At 44.1% G+C, this 24,571-nt stretch overlaps 2 protein-coding genes across 9 annotated transcripts; both read left to right on the top strand.

The window, feature by feature from the left end:
- Positions 1–3,971: 3,971 nt before the first annotated feature.
- On the top strand, positions 3,972–23,285 carry LOC135530284 (zinc finger protein 37-like). Of its 8 annotated transcripts, none has more exons than XM_064958643.1 (4): positions 3,972–4,132; positions 4,826–4,951; positions 21,194–21,804; positions 21,962–23,285. In XM_064958643.1, the coding sequence occupies exons 3-4, from the start codon at positions 21,514–21,516 to the stop codon at positions 22,847–22,849; spliced, it is 1,179 nt and encodes a 392-aa protein (XP_064814715.1). In that variant the 5' UTR covers positions 3,972–4,132; positions 4,826–4,951; positions 21,194–21,513; the 3' UTR covers positions 22,850–23,285. The 8 variants fall into 8 exon arrangements, with proteins under 8 accessions (XP_064814715.1, XP_064814717.1, XP_064814716.1 ...); XM_064958645.1 differs by lacking the exons at positions 3,972–4,132; positions 4,826–4,951 and adding exons at positions 9,335–13,504; positions 20,871–20,961; XM_064958644.1 differs by lacking the exons at positions 3,972–4,132; positions 4,826–4,951 and adding exons at positions 9,335–13,504; positions 13,952–14,164.
- LOC135530275 (zinc finger protein 239-like) lies at positions 7,934–8,722 on the top strand. The gene has a single exon (XM_064958624.1). It carries the CDS (start codon positions 7,934–7,936, stop codon positions 8,720–8,722), a length of 789 nt encoding a protein of 262 aa, XP_064814696.1.
- Positions 23,286–24,571: the final 1,286 nt, after the last annotated feature.

The following is a 24,571-nucleotide window of genomic DNA, read 5'->3' as shown; positions in this document are numbered from 1 at the left end:
TATCTCCCGTTTCTGTAAGGTGAGGCAGCTTGATGTACCAGTACACCCCCTGGACAGGACACTAGTCTATCTCCTGTTTCTGTAGGGTGAGGCAGCTTGATGTACCAGTACACCCCCTGGACAGGACACTAGTCTATCTCCTGTTTCTGTAGGGTGAGGCAGCTTGATGTACCAGTACACCCCCTGGACAGGACACTAGTCTATCTCCTGTTTCTGTAGGGTGAGGCAGCTTGATGTACCAGTACACCCCCTGGACAGGACACTAGTCTATCTCCTGTTTCTGTAGGGTGAGGCAGCTTGATGTACCAGTACACCCCCTGGACAGGACACTAGTCTATCTCCTGTTTCTGTAGGGTGAGGCAGCTTGATGTACCAGTACACCCCCTGGACAGGACACTAGTCTATCTCCTGTTTCTGTAGGGTGAGGCAGCTTGATGTACCAGTACACCCCCTGGACAGGACACTAGTCTATCTCCTGTTTCTGTAGGGTGAGGCAGCTTGATGTACCAGTACACCCCCTGGACAGGACACTAGTCTATCTCCTGTTTCTGTAGGGTGAGGCAGCTTGATGTACCAGTACACCCCCTGGACAGGACACTAGTCTATCTCCTGTTTCTGTAGGGTGAGGCAGCTTGATGTACCAGTACACCCCCTGGACAGGACACTAGTCTATCTCCTGTTTCTGTAGGGTGAGGCAGCTTGATGTACCAGTACACCCCCTGGACAGGACACTAGTCTATCTCCTGTTTCTGTAGGGTGAGGCAGCTTGATGTACCAGTACACCCCCTGGACAGGACACTAGTCTATCTCCTGTTTCTGTAAGGTGAGGCAGCTTGATGTACCAGTACACCCCCTGGACAGGACACTAGTCTATCTCCTGTTTCTGTAAGGTGAGGCAGCTTGATGTACCAGTACACCCCCTGGACAGGACACTAGTCTATCTCCTGTTTCTGTAGTGAGACAGCTTGATGTACCAGTACACCCCCTGGACAGGTCACTAGTCTATCTCCTGTTTCTGTAAGGTGAGGCAGCTTGATGTACCAGTACACCCCCTGGACAGGACACTAGTCTATCTCCTGTTTCTGTAGGGTGAGGCAGAATGATGTACCAGTACACCCCCTGGACAGGACACTAGTCTATCTCCTGTTTCTGTAGGGTGAGGCAGCTTGATGTACCAGTACACCCCCTGGACAGGACACTAGTCTATCTCCTGTTTCTGTAGGGTGAGGCAGCTTGATGTACCAGTACACCCCCTGGACAGGACACTAGTCTATCTCCTGTTTCTGTAGGGTGAGGCAGCTTGATGTACCAGTACACCCCCTGGACAGGACACTAGTCTATCTCCTGTTTCTGTAGGGTGAGGCAGCTTGATGTACCAGTACACCCCCTGGACAGATGCCATCACTGATATCAAGTTATATTTATTGGAGAACCCAATATCTCCATGATAATCTTCTTAGTTGTGCTCACAGTACATTCACACACACACACACACACACACAATAAACGTGTGTAATTGTCATCAGTCAGTTACGCAAGAAACTCTTATCTAATGCTGTACAAACAATCCTCTGGTCCATTCTCAAAAACATCATAAAATGTAGCCTACTGGTTAATCTTAGTGGTCTGATTAAATAAATTCACAACTGAGTTAGGAAATAGGATACACACAAACAAACACACACACTGCCACACACACACACACACACACACACACACACACCTGGATTTAATCCAAGGTGTATTATAGAGCAGCTATCCTATGATGTATATTGTCGTGTGTTGAATTGGATTGAATCCCAGTCCCAGTACAAGGGCCTGAAGGCAACACCCACATTGAGTTTAATGTAACAATGGAGAGAGGTGGAAGGTCCTCAACCAACAGTAATAATGAAGAGAGGTGGAAGGTCCTCAACCAACAGTAACAATGGAGAGAGGTGGAAGGTCCTCAACCAACAGTAACAATGAAGAGAGGTGGAAGGTCCTCAAGCAACAGTAACAATGGAGAGAGGTGGAAGGTCCTTAACCAACAGTAACAATGGAGAGAGGTGGAAGGTCCTCAACCAACAGTAACAATGGAGAGAGGTGGAAGGTCCTCAACCAACAGTAACAATGGAGAGAGGTGGAAGGTCCTCAACCAACAGTAACAATGAAGAGAGGTGGAAGGTCCTCAACCAACAGTAACAATGAAGAGAGGTGGAAGGTCCTCAACCAACAGTAACAATGGAGAGAGGTGGAAGGTCCTCAACCAACAGTAACAATGGAGAGAGGTGGAAGGTCCTCAACCAACAGTAACAATGGAGAGAGGTGGAAGGTCCTCAACCAACAGTAACAATGGAGAGAGGTGGAAGGTCCTCAACCAACAGTAACAATGGAGAGAGGTGGAAGGTCCTCAACCAACAGTAACAATGGAGAGAGGTGGAAGGTCCTCAAGCAACAGTAACAATGAAGAGAGGTGGAAGGTCCTCAAGCAACAGTAACAATGGAGAGAGGTGGAAGGTCCTCAACCAACAGTAACAATGAAGAGAGGTGGAAGGTCCTCAACCAACAGTAACAATGAAGAGAGGTGGAAGGTGTGTGTGTGTGTGAAAGTGTGTAGATATATGTGAATGCACTCCTTAGCGCCCCCACCCCTCTTCCCCCGCACAGTTGTGAGATATGATTTGAATAAAGCTGATTTTAAACACAAAAAACTCATGTCAGGAAAATAAAAAAGGTGAAACTAATCTATGCCTGTTCTGATAAAAACCTCTGGGCATTTAGCCTCGGGGGATGCCTTGCTTCACCACACCCTCCTTCCTTGCTCCTGCCCTGCCTCTTCCACCAATCCATTTGTTTTTATGGACAGAAAAGAGCAGAAGCTCTGAGCTGTCCGATCAGGTCCATTGTCTGTTGTCGGCTCGGACACACTGGCTTCTGTGACAGCATAGGCAACACCATTTAAGGGCCATCTCCATTCGCCTTCTATGAGTTAGTAATCAACCTGAAAGGGTGCCTGCCTTCATGTTCCAATCCAACCAAAAGTACACATGGTCGTCCATGCGGGAGAGAAACATGACAAATGCACAAAGTGAGAAAGGCTATAGTGGGTCTTTTTTTTTGCTCTTCATTTCCAAATCATCCTAAAGCATCTACAAATGTATTGTGTAGCTCAATGAAGTTACTTACAGGTGAATTGGACATGAAGTGTGAAAATGCTTAGGTACCATTGACGTGCATTGGATTCGTGCCGTAAAATGCTAAAAAGTTAGCTTTTGAAACAGTGACCAGGTAAACAACACCAAAGCATCTGTTGCTGTCAGAGCTTGTCCATAGACTGCTGAATGTAATGTGGGTGAACTATCCAAGTCCTGGTCTAAAGAGCAAGAGAACTGTTGGTTATTAGCCTATAGGACTAGCTAGGTTTAATCTGTGTTCGGGAAGTCGTCCCTCACTGTTGTAAATCAAACCCCTCCATAGTGTCAGTGTTGAGTCTGGTCCTGATTGGTAACACTGGCCAGGGTCGGGGTGCAGCAGGAAACGCCATCCTGGTTGCCGTGACAACAGAGTGCCAGTGTTGGACCGGGCCAGCTGCTGCTACTGCTACCGGACCAACCCCCCGTAAAAAATAATTCTATCAAATGATGGGAAAAAAAAAATCATTATTTATTTTTTTTAAATCTGAATTAGCGTATAATTTTATGACCAAATTAAATTATTTAAAAAATGAATGAAAAGCAAATCTATACTGTCTCTTCAAACAGTAGATACGTGTTTTACCATGTGGATTTACGAACAGATAGTTATTTCACTGACAGTACACGTACAGATGATTATGGGCAACCCATAAGAATTAGGGGGTAGGTCTATCTTTATCTCTTATAGAGCATACTTGGAAATGGGACGATATGTCTGATTCATCCGATCCGCTAGGTGGCAGCATTGAGAATGTGGACGTCGAACAAAATCACCAGAACCAGTCACTACTTCCTTTGAGCTGTGGATTCATGTGCGTTATTGTTTATCTTTGAATGCAAATGTGTTTAATGCAAACTGGGATTGCAATTATTTCCTGATATAACTGTACTGGCTTCTCATTAAACCGACTCTGAACACCCATGCCCGCCTCAGATTGTTGCCTTCGTCTCTGCAGGTAGGCTATTTGATGTCTCTTGCAGTAGTAACTAGCTAGCTGATGTTTAGCTCGCTCTGGGCCAGCCGATGTTTAGCTAGCTCTGGGCCAGCCGATGTTTAGCTAGCTCTGGTCCAGTGCGTGTAACTCTACTTAGGAGCAACTCGTTGTCTTTGCGCGATTAGACCAGAGCAAGCTGACCAAACATCATAAATCAGCCAATCAACTGAATAACTACAGTAGCTATAGCTTTCTACAATGCAAGCTATCAAATAAACTTCGCTTTAAGTATCTGTCGAGTTAATTGTCAGTATGTAATCAATGCATTATTCATCCAAAAGTAACTAAGGTACTGCTTCGTTTTGCACCAACATAATACATTTGGTAGACGTTTTTTTAATCTTTAAAAGAGACCTCTCTTGCAGCAATATGTAGTGTTGAATTTCACAATGAAGATCTATTTATCCTATAATGATCTCATAGATTTTTAGGTTAATGATGTGAAAGGTTTAAAAACCAGTCAGGGGGTCTTTCTCACCAATAATTGTTGATTTAATATATCTACTTTGGAGAGATAATGCTATTGGATTCCTTATTGTTAGTTAATTTGATTGAGTCTAATTTATATTCTTAAATCTTACGATGTAGGCTTAATTTTCTCAATTCTAGTATTCTTATTTACTTTCTCTCCATTGAATCCATTATTTCTTACAGATGATGACCAGCTCTGTCTTTAAAGGAGAGGACAAGACATCCCCCACATGGTTCCAGCCTAGAGCTACAAGATCCTGAGACATCAGTTTAACAGAACATGTTTCTCTGCCCAGATTGAGACTAGGGGTAATGTTCCCCTGCTCAGATGTTATTTCATCAACCATTGCTATAACATGATGTGGTTAGTTGAAACTTAAAATACATATCCAGGCGTTCTGAGGTCAGGCGTCAGCAACTTCTGAGCAGAGGAACGCGCCTTACATCAACTCAAAATAGAGGGAGGAGATTCACTGCATAGCGTTAACCTGAATCATCTCAAAATGGCTGCTATCGTGAGACTCCACAGACTAACGAAGGATCAACTGTCTCTCGCTGCTCAGAAGAACAATAACAAACCAGGCAGAAAACCAACGAAGAAGAACAACTCCACCACCAGAGGAAGGAAACAATCCACAGGAAAAGGAAACAACTCTGCTGACAGTGAAAGTGTTTCTAGCCAGGTATCATCGGCCCCTAAGTGGTGGGGTCGCCCCAAGGGAAGCCAAAACAAACCCAAGATAAGTATACAACTCTCCAGCGCCATCTTGAGGCCTGACGAGGTAAAACAAGAGGTGGGTTTAAAGTGGTGGCTTTTAAATGAACATTTAATTGATATATTGTATAGCATTTGTATCTGTCTGTGTGAATGTTACAGCTATATGTTTACTAGATATCTGTCTGTGTGAATGTTACAGCTATATGTTTACTAGATATCTGTCTGTGTGAATGTTAAGCTATATGTTTACTAGATATCTGTCTGTGTGAATGTTGCAGCTATATGTTTACTAGATATCTGTCTGTGTGAATGTTGCAGCTATATATTTACTAGATTTCTGTCTGTGTGAATGTTGCAGCTATATGTTTACTAGATATCTGTCTGTGTGAATGTTGCAGCTATATGTTTACTAGATATCTGTCTGTGTGAATGTTGCAGCTATATGTTTACTAGATATCTGTATGTGTGAATGTTAAGCTATATGTTTACTAGATATCTGTCTGTGTGAATGTTGCAGCTATATGTTTACTAGATTTCTGTCTGTGTGAATGTTAAGCTATATGTTTACTAGATATCTGTGTGTGAATGTTGCAGCTATATGTTTACTAGATATCTGTATGTGTGAATGTTGCAGCTATATGTTTACTAGATATCTGTCTGTGTGAATGTTGCAGCTATATGTTTACTAGATATCTGTCTGTGTGAATGTTGCAGCTATACACTACCGGTCAAAAGTTTTAGAACACCGACTCATTCAAGGTTTTTTCTTTATTTTTACTATTTTCTACATTGTAGGAGAATAGTGAAGACATCAAAGCTATTAAATAAACATATGGAATCATGTAGTAACCAAAAGTAACCACAAAGCAAAATATATTTGAGATTCTTCAAGTAGCCACCCGTTGCCTTGATGACAGCTTTGCACACACTTGGCATTCTCTCAACCAGCTTCATGAGGTAGTCACCCGGAGTGCATTTCAATTAGCAGGTGTGCCTTGTTAAAAGTTACATTTGTGGAAGTTCGTTCATCAATGCGTTTGAGCCAATCAGTTGTGTTGTGGCAAAGGGGGGGTATACAGAAGACAGCCCTATTTGGTAAAAGACCAAGTTCATATTATGGCAAGAACAGCTCAAATAAGCAAAGAGAAACAACAGTCCATTACTTTAAGACGTGAAGGTCAGTCAATGTGGAACATTTCAAGAACTTTGAAAGTTTCTTCAAGTGCAGTCGCAAAAACCTGAGTTAAATCTGCTGCAGAGGATAAGTTCATAAGAGTTACCAGCCTCAAATTGCAGCCCAAATAAATGCTTCAAAGTTCAAGTAACAGTCACATCTCAACATCAACTGTTAAGAGGAGACTGTGTGAATCAGGCCTTCATTTTCGATATTGCTGCAAAGAAACCACTACTAAAGGACACCAACAAGAAGAAGAGACTTGATTGGACCAAGAAACACGAGCAATGGACATTAGATCAGTGGAAATGTGTCCTTTGGTCTGGAGTCCAAATTGGAGAGTTTTGGTTCCAACCGTCTTTGTGAGATGCAGTGTGGGTGAACATGTGTATTTCCCACCGTGAAGCCTGGAGGAGGTGGTGTTATGGTGTGGGGGTGCTTCGCTGGTGACACTGTCTGTGATTTATGTAGAATTCAAGGCACACTTACTTAAACCACGTGGCTACCACAGCATTCTGCAGTGATACGCCTTCACATCTGGTTTGCGCTTAGTGGGACTATAATTTGTTTTTCAACAGGACAATGACCCAACACACCTTCAGGCTGTGTAAGGGTTATTTTACCAAGAAGGAGATTGATGGAGTGCTGACTCAGATGACCTGGCCTCCAAAATCCCCCGACCTCAACCAAATTGAGATGGTTTGGGATGAGTCGGGCTGCATAGTGAAGGAAAAGCAGCCAACAAGTGCCCAGCATATGTGGGAACTCCTTCTAGACTGTTGGAAAGGCATTCCAGGTGAAGCTGGTTGAGAGAATGGCAATAGTGTGCAAAGCTGTCAAGGCAAAGAGTGGCTATTTGAAAAATCTCAAATATTTTGATTTGTTTTTTGCTTACATGATTCCATATGTGTTATTTCATAGTTTTGATGTCTTCACTATTATTATACAAAGAAAATAGTAAAAAATAAAGAAAACCCCTTGAAGTAGGTGTTTTAATAAACATTGACTGGTAGTGTATGTTTACTATATATATATATATATATGTCTGTGAATGTTGCAGGTATATGTTTTACTAGATATCTTTATGTATCATACCACCACCACTGTTTCCTCTTGGAAAATAAAGCTCTTTTATTCTAAACCAGGTGAAACAAGAGATGGACGAGCTGCCTATCGGTACAAGAAGTGATGAACACTGGTTGAACTCAGTGAAGCCAGAGAGCTACGACCCAGAGATGGGTAACACCAGGGGACCTACAGAGAGCGACCCCAGGACAGATGCACATCAGCTGGGTATCAAGACGGAGGATGCCCCCCTGTACCACCAGGATGGAGGGAGGCGGCTGCGGTCGGCTACCGTTCAGCTGTTCAATCTGGCTGCGTTGCGGTCTGAGCCGGAATGGCGGCCTCGCAACCAGAAGGTCCGCCGGTTCCCGTGTGTCCAGACTGCGGCCAGAAGTTCTTCTCCAAAACCACGCTGGAGATCCATTCCCGGATCCACACCCAGTACCGGCCGTACTCCTGTGAGGTTTGCCATAAAACCTTCTCCAGGAAAGGCGGTCTGGTCGAGCACCGACCAATCCACGAGGCGGAACGCCCCTTCGCCTGCCTCCAGTGCGGCAGAACCTTCACGTTCAAATCCAACCTGACCCGCCACATGCGTTTCCACAGCGACGCGCGGCCCTACGTCTGCTCCCAGTGCGGCCGAGGCTTCAAGATCTCCGCCCAACTCAAGAGCCACATGATTTCCCACAGCGGGTATAAACCGTACGTGTGCCCGGAGTGCGGCCAGAGTTTCGTCCGTTACATGAGTCTCAAGTATCATCGGCTGAGCCACACCGGCGAGCGCCCGCTGTCCTGCCCAGAATGTCCCATGACCTTTGCCCGGCCGCACACCCTTATGATCCACCGGCGACAGCACACCGGGGAGACGCCGTTCTCTTGCCAGGACTGTGGGAAGAGGTTCAAGCAGGGGTGCCAACTGAAAGACCACGTTAGAAGGAAACACACAGGGGAGAAACCGTACAAATGCTCCGAGTGTGACAAGTGCTTCGTCACTTCGGCGTCTCGTAAAGTGCACATGGTTGTCCACACAGGAGAGAAGCCGTACCAATGCACAGAGTGCTGTAGGAGATACAGTCAGAGTGGGGGCCTGAAGAGGCACAGGTGTGAGCAGCAAACCAGGTGAGCGGAACCTTGGGGTTACGCCCCAAATGGCACCCTATTCTCTAACTAGTGCACTAGGGACCATAGGGCTCTGGTCAAAAGTAGTGCACTATATAGGGAATAGGTCTCTGGCCAAAAGTAGTGCACTATATAGGGAATAGGGCTCTGGTCAAAAGTAGTGCACTATATAGGGAATAGGGCTCTGGTCAAAAGTAGTGCACTATACAGGGAATAGGGCTCTGGTCAAAAGTAGTGCACTATATAGGGAATAGGGCTCTGGTCAAAAGTAGTGCACTATATAGGGAATAGGGCTCTGGTCAAAAGTAGTGCACTATACAGGGAATAGGGCTCTGGTCAAAAGTAGTGCACTATATAGGGAATAGGGCTCTGGTCAAAAGTAGTGCACTATATAGGGAATAGGGTTCTGGTCAAAATTAGTGCACTATATAGGGACTAGGGTGCCATTTGGGATGTAGACCCAGTGTTCTGAGTGTAGGAACTGGAGAGAACTGGAGTGGATCCTTAAAGCAGTACAAATCAAATGTATTTATATAGCCCTTCTTACATCAGTTGATATATCAAAGTGCTGTACAGAAACCCAGCCTAAAACCCCAAACAGCAAGCAATGCAGGTGTAGAAGCACGGTGGCTAGGAAAAACTCCATAGAAAGGCCAAAACCTAGGAAGAAACCTAGAGAGGAACCAGGCTATGAGGGGTGGCCAGTCCTCTTCTGGCTGTGCCGGGTGGAGATTATAACAGAACATGGCCAAGATGTTCAAATGTTCATAAATGACCAGCATGGTCAAATAATAATAATCACAGAGGGTGCAACAGGCCAGCACCTCAGGAGTAAATGTCAGTTGGCTTTTCATAGCCGATGATTAAGAGTATCTCTACTGCTCCTGTTGTCTCTAGAGAGTTGAAAACAGCAGGTGTGGGACAGGTAGCACGTCCGGTGAACAGGTCAGGGTTCCATAGCCGCAGGCAGAACAGGTGTAAGCAGCCACGTAGGTGACAGAAGCCAGGTGAGAGGATTCTCAGGTGTCCTGAGTTGGGAAACTGGCCTTTGTTTATGCAGGATTTAAAGGAGAAATCTGGGATTGGTACATACATATATATATTTTTTACTTTGATTCTTGAAGAATATAACTTAGAAATAAATGCCTCTTGAATATAGTTAAATTGTCTGACCCCATCAGAACTCTAAATCAGTTATTGAACCCTCAATAGGCTGTTCCATTGACTGTTCTATCAGTTATTGAACCCTCAATAGGCTGTTCCATTGACTGTTCCATCAGTTATTGAACCCTCAATAGGCTGTTCCATTGACTGTTCCATCAGTTATTGAACCCTCAATAGGCTGTTCCATTGGCTGTTCCATCAGTTATTGAACCCTCAATAGGCTGTTCCATTGACTGTTCTATCAGTTATTGAACCCTCAATAGGCTGTTCCATTGGCTGTTCCATCAGTTATTGAACCCTCAATAGGCTGTTCCATTGACTGTTCTATCAGTTATTGAACCCTCAATAGGCTGTTCCATTGGCTGTTCCATTAGTTATTGAACCCTCAATAGGCTGTTCTATCAGTTATTGAACCCTCAATAGGCTGTTCCATTGGCTGTTCCATCAGTTATTGAACCCTCAATAGGCTGTTCCATTGACTGTTCTATCAGTTATTGAACCCTCAATAGGCTGTTCCATTGGCTGTTCCATTAGTTATTGAACCCTCAATAGGCTGTTCTATCAGTTATTGAACCCTCAATAGGCTGTTCCATTGACTGTTCCATCAGTTATTGAACCCTCAATAGGCTGTTCCATTGACTGTTCTATCAGTTATTGAACCCTCAATAGGCTGTTCCATCAGTTATTGAACCCTCAATAGGCTGTTCCATTGACTGTTCTATCAGTTATTGAACCCTCAATAGGCTGTTCCATTGGCTGTTCCATTAGTTATTGAACCCTCAATAGGCTGTTCTATCAGTTATTGAACCCTCAATAGGCTGTTCCATTGACTGTTCCATCAGTTATTGAACCCTCAATAGGCTGTTCCATTGACTGTTCCATCAGTTATTGAACCCTCAATAGGCTGTTCCATTGACTGTTCCATCAGTTATTGAACCCTCAATAGGCTGTTCCATTGACTGTTCCATCAGTTATTGAACCCTCAATAGGCTGTTCCATTGACTGTTCCATCAGTTATTGAACCCTCAATAGGCTGTTCCATTGACTGTTCCATCAGTTATTGAACCCTCAATAGGCTGTTCCATCAGTTATTGAACCCTCAATAGGCTGTTCCATTGACTGTTCCATCAGTTATTGAACCCTCAATAGGCTGTTCCATTGACTGTTCTATCAGTTATTGAACCCTCAATAGGCTGTTCCATTGACTGTTCTATCAGTTATTGAACCCTCAATAGGCTGTTCCATTGACTGTTCTATCAGTTATTGAACCCTCAATAGGCTGTTCCATTGACTGTTCCATCAGTTATTGAACCCTCAATAGGCTGTTCCATTGACTGTTCCATCAGTTATTGAACCCTCAGTAGGCTGTTCCATTGACTGTTCCATCAGTTATTGAACCCTCAATAGGCTGTTCCATTGGCTGTTCCATCAGTTATTGAACCCTCAATGGGCTGACCTGTTTTCCCTGTGATGCAGTCCCACTCTCACCTGATGTGTGATGTGAACGTTGCGGGACGGTTTCCCCAGACGCAGATTAAGCCAAGTCCTGGAATTAAAAGCAGGAGAATCTCCCGTGTCATAGGTTTTTATCCTAGCGCTCGGCTTCATCTGTGGAAACCGGACCTCCATGTTGGATAACAGTCTTTTGTATTGAAACTTCAAATCAAATTTTATTTGTCACATACGTTCATGGTTAGCAGATGTTAATGCGAGTGTAGCGAAATGCTTTGTATAAAAAAAACATGCATCTACTATTAATGGCCCGGTTGAGACTGAAAGCCGTTTGTTGAAGACGATTCTTACACCTCTACACCAGCATTGCTTGCTGTTTGGGGTTTTAGGCTGTGTTTCTGTACAGCACGTTGAGATGTCAGCTGATGGAAGAAGGGCTTTATAAATACATTCGATGTGATGATTATCAGGATGTATAGAACAGGTTGTACCATGACGACGGGTGGAACGGAGTAAATGGAATGGATTCCAACACATGGAAACCGTATACAGGTTGTACCATGACGACGGGTGGAACGGAGTAAATGGAATGCATTCCAACACATGGAAACCGTATAAAGGTTGTACCATGACGACGGGTGGAACAGAGTAAATGGAATGGATTCCAACACATGGAAACCGTATACAGGTTGTACCATGACGACGGGTGGAACGGAGTAAATGGAATGGATTCCAACACATGGAAACCGTATACAGGTTGTACCATGACGACGGGTGGAACGGAGTAAATGGAATGGATTCCAACACATGGAAACCGTATACAGGTTGTACCATGACGACGGGTGGAACGGAGTAAATGGAATGGATTCCAACACATGGAAACCGTATACAGGTTGTACCATGACGACGGGTGGAACGGAGTAAATGGAATGGATTCCAACACATGGAAACCGTATACAGGTTGTACCATGACGACGGGTGGAACAGAGTAAATGGAATGGATTCCAACACATGGAAACCGTATACAGGTTGTACCATGACGACGGGTGGAACAGAGTAAATGGAATGGATTCCAACACATGGAAACCGTATACAGGTTGTACCATGACGACGGGTGGAACGGAGTAAATGGAATGGATTCTAACACATTGAAACCGTATACAGGTTGTACCATGACGACAGGTGGAACGGAGTAAATGGAATGGATTCCAACACATGGAAACCGTATACAGGTTGTACCATGACGACGGGTGGAACGGATTCTAACACATGGAAACCGTATACAGGTTGTACCATGACGACGGGTGGAACGGAGTAAATGGAATGGATTCCAACACATGGAAACCGTATACAGGTTGTACCATGACGACGGGTGGAACGGAGTAAATGGAATGGATTCCAACACATGGAAACCGTATACAGGTTGTACCATGACGACGGGTGGAACGGAGTAAATGGAATGGATTCCAACACATGGAAACCGTATACAGGTTGTACCATGACGACGGGTGGAACGGAGTAAATGGAATGGATTCCAACACATGGAAACCGTATACAGGTTGTACCATGACGACGGGTGGAACGGAGTAAATGGAATGGATTCCAACACATGGAAACCGTATACAGGTTGTACCATGACGACGGGTGGAACAGAGTAAATGGAATGGATTCCAACACATGGAAACCGTATACAGGTTGTACCATGATGACGGGTGGAACAGAGTAAATGGAATGGATTCCAACACATGGAAACCGTATACAGGTTGTACCATGACGACGGGTGGAACAGAGTAAATGGAATGGATTCCAACACATGGAAACCGTATACAGGTTGTACCATGACGACGGGTGGAACGGAGTAAATGGAATGGATTCCAACACATGGAAACCGTGTTTGATGCCGTTCCACCTGTTCCGCTCCATCCATTACCACAAGCCCGTCCTCCCCAATTAAGGTGCCACCAACCTCCTGTGGTGCCATGCTTATGTCATTCATGCCCAACTGATTTAATAGAACTGATCAATAAGCGTGTTGGTGAGTGATAAGGGCCGGTCAGAAAGAGGAGGCCGTAAAAGGGATGGTTTAAACAACACTGACAGGTTCAGGGACGCTCTTTAAGGAATGATGGAGGAGATTACAATGTAACTGAAGAATCAAACTGCTTAAAAGGTGAGATCCCTTTTGGCTACTAAACCAGAGCCATGTCTTACGTATCCAGCAGGTTAGTGTGATTAACAGGGTTGGCTGTAGGGAGGATCTATGTGACATTTGGCTTTGACCTTGTAGCCTAACGGGGCAGTTGAAGGGCACTATGGAACACGCCAGCACTGCATGAACTTTAAACTTGAGCGTTGACTAAAAGTAGATGAATGAATCTGCTATGTTCTGAGCAAACTAAATGGACTACGAATGAATATATATATTTTTTTACTTATACTGATTAAGGAGGTATATTAAAGACTTAAAAACAATATGAAATATAACATGAATCAATTTCAAATTGCTGCAATATTGCTTGCTATAAGTTACATTGAGACAAGATGTCCCATAACATCTGTTCAGTCATTTGGTGACCTGTTTTTCTTGAAGCGACTATTTTTTTATTAACTCTCTCAGTAGACGACAACGTATCAAAGTAAAACAAACCTGTTTCATTGATGAGGTCATTCCATGGCACTTCCTGTAACCCCGTTGATAATGGCTGACCTTCGACCTCAGCTCTTCAGGCTGTCTCAGGGAGATATACAAACATTTCCAAATCACACAAGTACACACTTGTACAAGTGTGAAACAGGACAAATAGAAGCACCTGCGTACCATACTGTCGAGGTAAATGTTATTAAATATTTGCTTATGTCAGGAGGGAAGGAATTACTGGGAAATTAAAACGTTGATAATGAACACAAAGGAAGTAATGCTGCAACTCCTGGGCTGTCGGGAGGAGTCATAGTTGATTACCAGAATTTAGTCAAATATTCTGACTTAAAAAAACAAAATAAATGCTTTAAATCAATATATATAGTAGCGTTAGATTGTACTTCTAATGTTTTGATTTCACCTCTGTTACACTAAACAATAAAGAAGACTACCACAGTATGGCTGAGGTCATTAGAGGAGAACAGACTGAGGTCATTAGAGGGGAACAGACTGAGGTAATTAGAGGAGAACAGACTGAGGTAATTAGAGGAGAACAGACTGCGGTAATTAGAGGAGAACAGACTGAGGTAATTAGAGGAGAACAGACTGAGGTAATTAGAGGGGAACAGACTGAGGTAATTAGAGGAGAACAGACTGAGGTAATTAGAGGAGAACAGACTGCGGTAATTAGAGGAGAACAGACTGAGGTAATTAGAGGAGAACAGACTGAGGTAATTAGAGGGGAACAGACTGAGGTAATTAGAGGAGAACAGACTGAGGTAATTAGAGGGGAACAGACTGAGGTAATTAGAGGAGAACAGACTGAGGTAATTAGAGGGGAACAGACTGAGGTAATTAGAGGAGAACAGACTGAGGTAATTAGAGGGGAACAGACTGAGGTAATTAGAGGAGAACAGACTGAGGTAATTAGAGGAGAACAGACTGAGGTAATTAGAGGAGAACAGACTGAGGTAATTAGAGGGGAACAGACTGAGGTAATTAGAGGAGAACAGACTCAGGTAATTAGAGGAGAACAGACTGAGGTAATTAGAGGAGAACAGACTGAGGTAATTAGAGGAGAACAGACTGAGGTCATTAGAGGAGAACAGACTGAGGTAATTAGAGGAGAACAGACTGAGGTAATTAGAGGGGAACAGACTGAGGTAATTAGAGGAGAACAGACTGAGGTAATTAGAGGAGAACAGACTCAGGTCATTAGAGGAGAACAGACTGAGGTAATTAGAGGGGAACAGACTGAGGTAATTAGAGGGGAACAGACTGAGGTAATTAGAGGAGAACAGACTGAGGTAATTAGAGGGGAACAGACTGAGGTAATTAGAGGAGAACAGACTGAGGTAATTAGAGGAGAACAGACTGAGGTAATTAGAGGGGAACAGACTGAGGTAATTAGAGGGGAACAGACTGAGGTAATTAGAGGGGAACAGACTGAGGTCATTAGAGGGGAACAGACTGAGGTAATTAGAGGGGAACAGACTGAGGTAATTAGAGGAGAACAGACTGAGGTCATTAGAGGGGAACAGACTGAGGTAATTAGAGGGGAACAGACTGAGGTAATTAGAGGGGAACAGACTGAGGTAATTAGAGGGGAACAGACTGAGGTAATTAGAGGGGAACAGACTGAGGTAATTAGAGGGGAACAGACTGAGGTAATTAGAGGGGAACCGACTGAGGTAATTAGAGGAGAACAGACTGAGGTCATTAGAGGGGAACAGACTGAGGTAATTAGAGGGGAACAGACTGAGGTAATTAGAGGAGAACAGACTGAGGTCATTAGAGGGGAACAGACTGAGGTAATTAGAGGGGAACAGACTGAGGTAATTAGAGGGGAACAGACTGAGGTCATTAGAGGAGAACAGACTGAGGTAATTAGAGGAGAACAGACTGAGGTCATTAGAGGGGAACAGACTGAGGTAATTAGAGGAGAACAGACTGAGGTAATTAGAGGGGAACAGACTGAGGTAATTAGAGGGGAACAGACTGAGGTAATTAGAGGGGAACAGACTGAGGTAATTAGAGGAGAACAGACTGAGGTAATTAGAGGAGAACAGACTGAGGTAATTAGAGGGGAACAGACTGAGGTAATTAGAGGGGAACAGACTGAGGTAATTAGAAGGGAACAGACTGAGGTAATTAGAGGGGAACAGACTGAGGTAATTAGAGGAGAACAGACTGAGGTAATTAGAGGAGAACAGACTGAGGTAATTAGAGGGGAACAGACTGAGGTAATTAGAGGAGAACAGACTGAGGTCATTAGAGGAGAACAGACTCAGGTAATTAGAGGGGAACAGACTGAGGTCATTAGAGGAGAACAGACTGAGGTCATTAGAGGAGAACAGACTGAGGTAATTAGAGGAGAACAGACTGAGGTAATTAGAGGAGAACAGACTGAGGTCATTAGAGGGGAACAGACTGAGGTAATTAGAGGAGAACAGACTGAGGTCATTAGAGGAGAACAGACTGAGGTAATTAGAGGAGAACAGACTGAGGTCATTAGAGGGGAACAGACTGAGGTAAGAAGCCCCTCAGAATGAGCTTGTCATTTTGTTTTTGGTGTCTTGACTTTTCCTGGTTTCAGGTTCATGAATGTCATCACTTATAGGACTCATTTAGATTGTCTCTGATGTTCTCTGGGCAGAAAGCCCCAGGCCTTGTCGTCCAGAGTATCAGTAGCTCAGAGAGTCTTACTGACACTCATTTAGATTGTCTCTGATGTTCTCTGGGCAGAAAGCCCCTGGCCTTGTCGTCCAGAGTATCAGTAGCTCAGAGAGTCTTACTGACACTCATTTAGATTATCTCTGATGTTCTCTGGGCAGAAAGCCCCAGGCCTTGTCGTCCAGAGTATCAGTAGCTCAGAGAGTCTTACTGACAGTCATTTAGATTGTGATGTTCTCTGGGCAGAAAGCCCCAGGCCTTGTCGTCCAGAGTATCAGTAGCTCAGAGAGCCTTACTGACACTCATTTAGATTGTCTCAGATGTTCTCTGGGCAGAAAGCCCCAGGCCTTGTCGTCCAGAGTATCAGTAGCTTAGAGAGTCTTACTGACACTCATTTAGATTGTCTCTGATGTTCTCTGGGCAGAAAGCCCCTGGCCTTGTCGTCCAGAGTATCAGTAGCTCAGAGAGTCTTACTGACACTCATTTAGATTGTCTCTGATGTTCTCTGGGCAGAAAGCCCCAGGCCTTGTCGTCCAGAGTATCAGTAGCTTAGAGAGTCTTACTGACACTCATTTAGATTGTCTCTGATGTTCTCTGGGCAGAAAGCCCCAGGCCTTGTCGTCCAGAGTATCAGTAGCTCAGAGAGTCTTACTGACACTCATTTAGATTGTCTCTGATGTTCTCTGGGCAGAAAGCCCCAGGCCTTGTCGTCCAGAGTATCAGTAGCTCAGAGAGTCTTACTGACAGTCATTTAGATTGTCTCTGATGTTCTCTGGGCAGAAAGCCCCAGGCCTTGTCGTCCAGAGTATCAGTAGCTCAGAGAGTCTTACTGACAGTCATTTAGATTGTCTCTGATGTTCTCTGGGCAGAAAGCCCCAGGCCTTGTCGTCCAGAGTATCAGTAGCTCAGAGAGTCTTACTGACACTCATTTTTACTGTGTTTTACATTTGATTCATGCATTTCACTCTGTTGTTCATGCAGATAAATTATGATTTAAACGAATGTGAAATCAACCAAAATATTTCACCCTGTCATTGAATTTAGGTTGAAGTTGGGTGGGGGAAAAAAACACATTTCCCTTTAAGTTGATGACCTTTGGCAAATCCAGTCAGTTTTCCACGTTGATTCAACGTCATCACATTGAATATTTTTGGTTTAAATGATGTTGAAACAACATTGATTCAACCATTCTTTTTTGCCCAGTGGGACAGTAAGATGTGAGCTTAGAATAGTTCTGCTGGGTATGACTGTAGGAGGAAAGAGTGCAACAGGAAACACCAAACTGGGGAGAAATGTCTTCACAGTAGAGACTTCCTCTGTGTCTGTGACCACAGTGTCAGTCAGAATATGGAGTTCTGGACGGGACCAACATCATTGTCATGGAAACCCCAGGCGTAATCAGTGAAATGCCTGGATCTCTCTCATCCTCGTGTTCTACTGCTGGGGGGGTTATTCACTGACGAGGAGAAGGAACGCTGTGAAGTCAATCCAGGAGAGTTTTGGATCACAAAGTTCACCAGAGTGCTGTTAAAGACCTGTTACAGGGTAAACCTATAATGGCCTGTCTGAAGAGCAGTCCAAACCTTCAGGTGCTCAATGCTAACTGGTGGTGGATCCAATGTCTTCAACATTGAAGTCAAAGGCAACATTGGAGAAGTTAAATGACTGCTTGACAATATTGATACAGTATCATACCAGAACTGGGGATACTACTACATGGAAGAGGCAGAAAGATCAGAGCTGAAGAGCAACGGAGGAGAGAAGAGGCAGAGAGATCAGAGCTAAAGAGCAACAGAGGAGAGAAGAGGCAGAAAGATCAGAGCTGAAGAGCAACAGAGGAGAGAAGAGGCAGAAAGATCAGAGCTGAAGAGCAACAGAGGAGAGAAGAGGCAGAAAGATCAGAGCTGAAGAGCAACAGAGGAGAGAAGAGGCAGAAAGATCAGAGCTGAAGAGCAACAGAGGAGAGAAGAGGCAGAAAGATCAGAGCTGAAGAGCAACAGAGGAGAGAAGAGGCAGAGAGATCAGAGCTGAAGAGCAACAGAGGAGAGAAGAGGCAGAAAGATCAGAGCTGAAGAGCAACAGAGGAGAGAAGAGGCAGAGAGATCAGAGCTGAAGAGCAACGGAGGAGAGAAGAGGCAGAAAGATCAGAGCTGAAGAGCAACAGAGGAGAGAAGAGGCAGAAAGATCAGAGCTGAAGAGCAACAGAGGAGAGAAGAGGCAGAAAGATCAGAGCTGAAGAGCAACAGAGGAGAGAAGAGGCAGAAAGATCAGAGCTGAAGAGCAACAGAGGAGAGAAGAGGCAGAAAGATCAGAGCTGAAGAGCAACAGAGGAGAGAAGAGGCAGAAAGATCAGAGCTGAAGAGCAACAGAGGAGAGAAGAGGCAGAAAGATCAGAGCTGAAGAGCAACAGAGGAGAGAAGAGGCAGAGAGATCAGAGCTGAAGAGCAACGGAGGAGAGAAGAGGCAGAAAGATCAGAGCTGAAGAGCAACAGAGGAGAGAAGAGGCAGAAAGATCAGAGCTGAAGAGCAACAGAGGAGAGAAGAGGCAGAAAGATCAGAGCTGAAGAGCAACAGAGGAGAGAAGAGGCAGAAAGATCAGAGCTGAAGAGCAACAGAGGAGAGAAGAGGCAGAAAGATCAGAGCTGAAGAGCAACAGAGGAGAGAAGAGGCAGAAAGATCAGAGCTGAAGAGCAACAGAGGAGAGAAGAGGCAGAAAGATCAGAGCTGAAGAGCAACAGAGGAGAGAAGAGGCTGAGAGATCAGAGCTGAAGAGCAACAGAGGAGAGAAGAGGCTGAGAGATCAGAGCTGAAGAGCAACGGAGGAGAGAAGAGGCAGAAAGATCAGAGCTGAAGAGCAACGGAGGAGAGAAGAGGCAGAAAGATCAGAGCTGAAGAGCAACAGAGGAGAGAAGAGGCAGAAAGATCAGAGCTGAAGAGCAACAGAGGAGAGAAGAGGCAGAAAGATCAGAGCTGAAGAGCAACAGAGGAGAGAAGAGGCAGAAAGATCAGAGCTGAAGAGCAACAGAGGAGAGAAGAGGCAGAAAGATCAGAGCTGAAGAGCAACAGAGGAGAGAAGAGGCAGAAAGATCAGAGCTGAAGAGCAACAGAGGAGGGAAGAGGCTGAGAGAGGTGAAGGTGAAGAGCAAAGAAAGACAATATTTTACAACATACATTTTCTGCCTTAAAGGAGGCAAAACAAATCCGGACATAAAAGATCTAGCACAACGAGCTACATTAAGTTGTCTCTTCAAACAGTAGGTATGTGTATTACTATGTGGTTATGGTTCTAGGTGCAGATCATTCATTTGCAGACAGTATATCCACAGATGAATAGAGAAAATCCATAAGAATTGGGTCTATAAGAATATCTCTAATAGAGCATGTTGTAGTATGGAAATGGAACGAAATGTCTTCATCCGCTCCGCTAGGTGGCAGCACTGAGAATGTGGAGGTCTTGGAACAAAATCAGCAACAGTCGTCACTACTTCCTTTGCACTGTGGATACATGTGGTATTGTTTATCTTGGAATGCAACAGTGTTTCTTGCAAACAGGGATTGCAATTATTTATCTGAAATAAAATGTACTGGTTTTTCAGTAAACCGACTCGTACCAGCCATGACCACTGCAGATTGCTGCCTCCGTCCCTGCAAGTAGGCCATTAGATGTCTCTTGCAGTGGTAGACCAGAGCTAGCTGACCAAGCATCATCGACGAGCTCGCTACTGAATAACTACAGTAGCTTTCGCTTTCCACAATGCAAGCCTATCAAATAAACTTCGCTGCAAATATCCAACGGGGGAGTTGATTATCAATATATAATCAATGCGGTATTTATCCAAAAGTAACTTTAGATTCGAATTCGTTTTGCACCAACAGAATGCATTTGGTGGACTTTGTTTTATCCTTAAAAAAGACTCATACAGCAACATGTAATTAGTGTTGTATTTCACCATGAAGTTATATTTAACCTAGAGCTATCTTGTGGATTTTTAGTTTAGGGATGTTAAAAGTAATTTAAAAAAACTGTCTTAGACACCAATAATTGTTTATTTAAAGATGCAATATGTAACTTTTTGGGCTACCGGGACCAAATTCACATAGAAATGTAAGTTATAGATCTGTCATTCTCATTGAAAGCAAGTCTCAGAAGCGGTTGATCTGTTCTATGTGTACTATTTCTATGCTTCCCGTTCCTAAAATGTGTTTTATGCATCTTTTACAACAGCTTCAGACAGCTGAAAATACTACACTGATTATGGAAAAGATACTTCACAATGATTCTCTACACTATACATGCTGGTTTTGTCAAACTGAAAGTAGGTGAACTATTCAAACTTTATCAACCAGGAAATGGCGGAGGGATTTCTGCATAGGGCATCTTTACTATATTTATGTATCTACTTTGGAGAGATACTATTCGTTTCCCTTATTCTTATTTTTTGGGTCAATTCTATTCTTTTCTAGTTGATATGCTTATTTTCTTTCTTTGTGGGCTTAATTTTCTCAATTATTATTGACTTTCTCTCTATTGTATATTGTTTCTTACAGATGATGACCAGCTCTGTCTTTAAAGGAGAGGACAAGACATCCCCTACATGGTTCCATCCTAGAGCTACAAGACCCTGAGACATTAGTTTAACAGAACACGTTTCTCTGCCCAGATTGAGACTAGGGGTAATGTTCCCCTGCTCAGATGTTACATTCATCAACCAATGGTTGCCTGCCACACCATCGACGGTGTTATAGACTGACAGATTGCTATAACATGATTTGGTTAGTTGATACGATGCCTGGATAGGTATTTTAACTAAGATCTGTCAGGCGTCAGCAACTTTTGACCAGAGAAACTCGCCTTACATCATCTCAAAATGGCTGCTATCGTGAGACTCCACAGACTAACGAAGGATCAACTGTCTCTCGCTGCTCAGAAGAACAATAACAAACCAGGCAGAAAACCAACGAAGAAGAACAACTCCACCACCAGAGGAAGAAAACAATCCACAGGAAAAGGAAACAACTCTGCTGACAGTGAAAGTGTTTCTAGCCAGGTATCATCGGCCCCTAAGTGGTGGGGTCGCCCCAAGGGAAGCAAAAACAAACCCAAGATAAGTCTACAACTCTCCAGCGCCATCTTGAGGCCTGACGAGGTAAAACAAGAGGTAGGTTTAAAGTTGTGGCTTTTAAATGAACATTTAATTGAGATCTTGTATCGCATTTGTAACGCTTTGTGAATGTTGCAGCTATATGTTTACTAGATATCTTGACTGGTTTGTAAGTTTCCTCAGAGAAAAATAAAGGTATTCTAATTTAAACCAGGTGAAACAAGAGATGGACGAGCTGCCTATCCGGACAAAAATTGAACACTGGTTGAACGCTGTGAAGCCAGAGAGCTACGACCCAGAGATGGGTAACGCCAAGGGACCTCCTACAGAGAGCGACCCCAGGACAGATGCACATCAGCTGGGTATCAAGGCAGAGGATGCCCCCCTGTACTTCCAAGATGGAAGGAGACGCCTGCGGTCGGCTACCAGCCGGCCGTTCAATCTGAATGCATTCTGGTCCGACCCAGAATGGCGGCCTCTCAACCAGAAGGTCCGGCGGTTTCCGTGCCCACACACAGTCCCGGCCGTGCTCCTGCGAGGCCATAAGACGTTCTCCCGGAAAGCCGGCTTGGACGGTCTGGTCGAGCACCTGCCGATCCACGATGCGGAACGTCCCTTCGTCTGCTCCCAGTGCTGCAGAACCTTCACGTTCAAATCCAACCTGACCCGCCACATGCGTTTCCACAGCGACGCGCGGCCCTACGTCTGCTCCCAGTGCGGCCAAGGCTTCAAGATCTCCGCCCACCTGCCACATGACGGCCCACAGAGTTACATGAGTCTGAAGTATCACCGGCTGAGCCACACCGGCGAGCGCCCGCTGTCCTGCCCAGAATGTCCCATGACCTTTGCCCGGCCGCACACCCTTATGGTCCACCGGCGACAGCACACTGGGGAGACGCCTTTCTCTTGCCAGGACTGTGGGAAGAGGTTCAAACAGTGGTGCAAGCTAAAAGAGCACGTCAGAAGGAAACACACAGGGGAGAAACCTTACAAATGCTCCGATTGCGACAAGTGCTTTGTCACTACGGCATCCCGTAATGCACACATGGTTGTCCACACCGGAGAGAAGCCGTACAAATGCATGGAGTGTGGTATTAGCTAGTCAGAGTAGGAATCTAATGCAGCACATGAGATACACAGGGGAGAAACCATACAAATGCTCTGAGTGCGACAAGTGCTTTGTCAATTCTATGTTGCGTAAAGTGCACATGGTTGTCCATACAGGGGAGAAGCTGTACAAATGCACGCAGTGCAGTAAGAGCTACAGTCAAACTGGGTCCCTGAAGAGGCACAGGTGTAAATTTGATTTTGATTTGATTATGACTACATTGAATTACAGAGCTTTGATCTAAGTTTTGGTTCGACTCATTGTTGACTTTTATTTACTCCCATTTTATGTGAGTGTGAATGATGGTCATATGTCATTAAGGAGATACATAATTGTCAAAACATTCTGTATCATACATTGTTGTCCAACACGTTTGTATACTGAAGTCAAATTCTGTAACAAATCATGAAATAAATTGAGATTTTTTTAATGTAAACTAATTATTTAACAAATGAAAAGATCTACAGTGTACAAAACATTAAGAACACCTCTTTCCATGACAGACTAACCAGGTGAAAGCTATGATCCCTTATTGATGTCACTTGTTCAACCAGTGGAGATGAAGGGGAGGAGTCAGGTTAAAGATGAAGGGGAGGAGTCAGGTTAAAGAAGGATGTTTAAGCTTTGAGACATGGGTTGTGTATGTGTGCCATTCAGAGGGCAAATGGGCAAGACAACATATTTACGTGCTTTTGAATGGGGTATGGTAGTGGGTGCCAGGCACACCGGTTTGTGTCAAGAACTACAACGCCTCTGGGTTTTTCCACGCTCAACAGTTCCCGTGTGTATCAAGAATGTTCCACCACCCAAAGGACATCCAGCCTACTTGACACAACAGTAGGAAGCATTGGAGTCAACATGGACCAGCGTCTCTTTGGAGTCCGTGCCCAAATGAATTGAGGCTGTTCTGAGGGAAAAAGTGGTGGGGGTTCAACTCAATATTAGGAAGGTGTCCTTGATGTTTCGTACACTCAGTTTATACTGTCTCTAAGGTTTATGTAGAGGTAATGATTGTAGATCGTACACGCACAGATGAATAGGGGAAACCCATAATAATCTATCTAATTGGTATTGTACATGTATTAAATGGAACGAAATGTCTAATTCCTCCACTCCGCTAGGTGGCAGCAATGGTAATGTGGATGTCTTGACCAAGAAGAGCAGGAGAAGCAGTCACAACTTCCTTTGATCTGTCTGTTCAGGGTTGCCATATTCGCAGTTTTGACATTTGGGCAACTTTGAAAATGATGTCACGGGTGAAAATGTATTGGTTGCGGGTTTTTGGGCTACTTCTAAGTTGCACCGCGGTCGCCATGGCATTTCTCTTAAAAAATAAACACTGGCTGTTGACAAACATTCAGTTGATATACATATGAATATTTTATCCAATGATTGAAATTAAGACCGATCCTCAGTAGCCTATCCCAGCAGGTTATAGGGAAACACAAGCACTTCTTACCTCAAATCGCCAAACTATTCATGTAGAATAAATTAGTATTCATTTGAACTAAGCAATACGCTAAATTGTTTAGTTTACATTTTGCCTCGTCTACTGTAGACTATCTGAAATTAGATGTAGGCCTATCAGGGGCTATAGGCTACCTGCATCTATCTAAGCAAACCATGGCGAAGTTGAATTACAATCATAACCCCAGATTTTAAGTTTGTAGCCTATGCTTATTAAAATGACAAGGCAATCTCACAAATGGTCAATTT

This window comes from Oncorhynchus masou, unplaced genomic scaffold (assembly GCF_036934945.1).
Source record: "Oncorhynchus masou masou isolate Uvic2021 unplaced genomic scaffold, UVic_Omas_1.1 unplaced_scaffold_1313, whole genome shotgun sequence".
Lineage (NCBI taxonomy): Eukaryota > Metazoa > Chordata > Actinopteri > Salmoniformes > Salmonidae > Oncorhynchus > Oncorhynchus masou.
This window is presented reverse-complemented; position numbering and strand designations above follow the sequence as displayed.

Bases quoted from the DNA above. Each gene is read 5' to 3' on its own strand.
- LOC135530275 (XM_064958624.1), top strand. From the start codon at position 7,934: ATGGCGGCCTCGCAACCAGAAGGTCCGCCGGTTCCCGTGTGTCCAGAC.
- LOC135530284 (XM_064958643.1), top strand. From the start codon at position 21,514: ATGGCTGCTATCGTGAGACTCCACAGACTAACGAAGGATCAACTGTCT. The intron at 21,805-21,961 runs GTAGGTTTAAAG...AATTTAAACCAG, and splicing joins CTGACGAGGTAAAACAAGAG to GTGAAACAAGAGATGGACGA.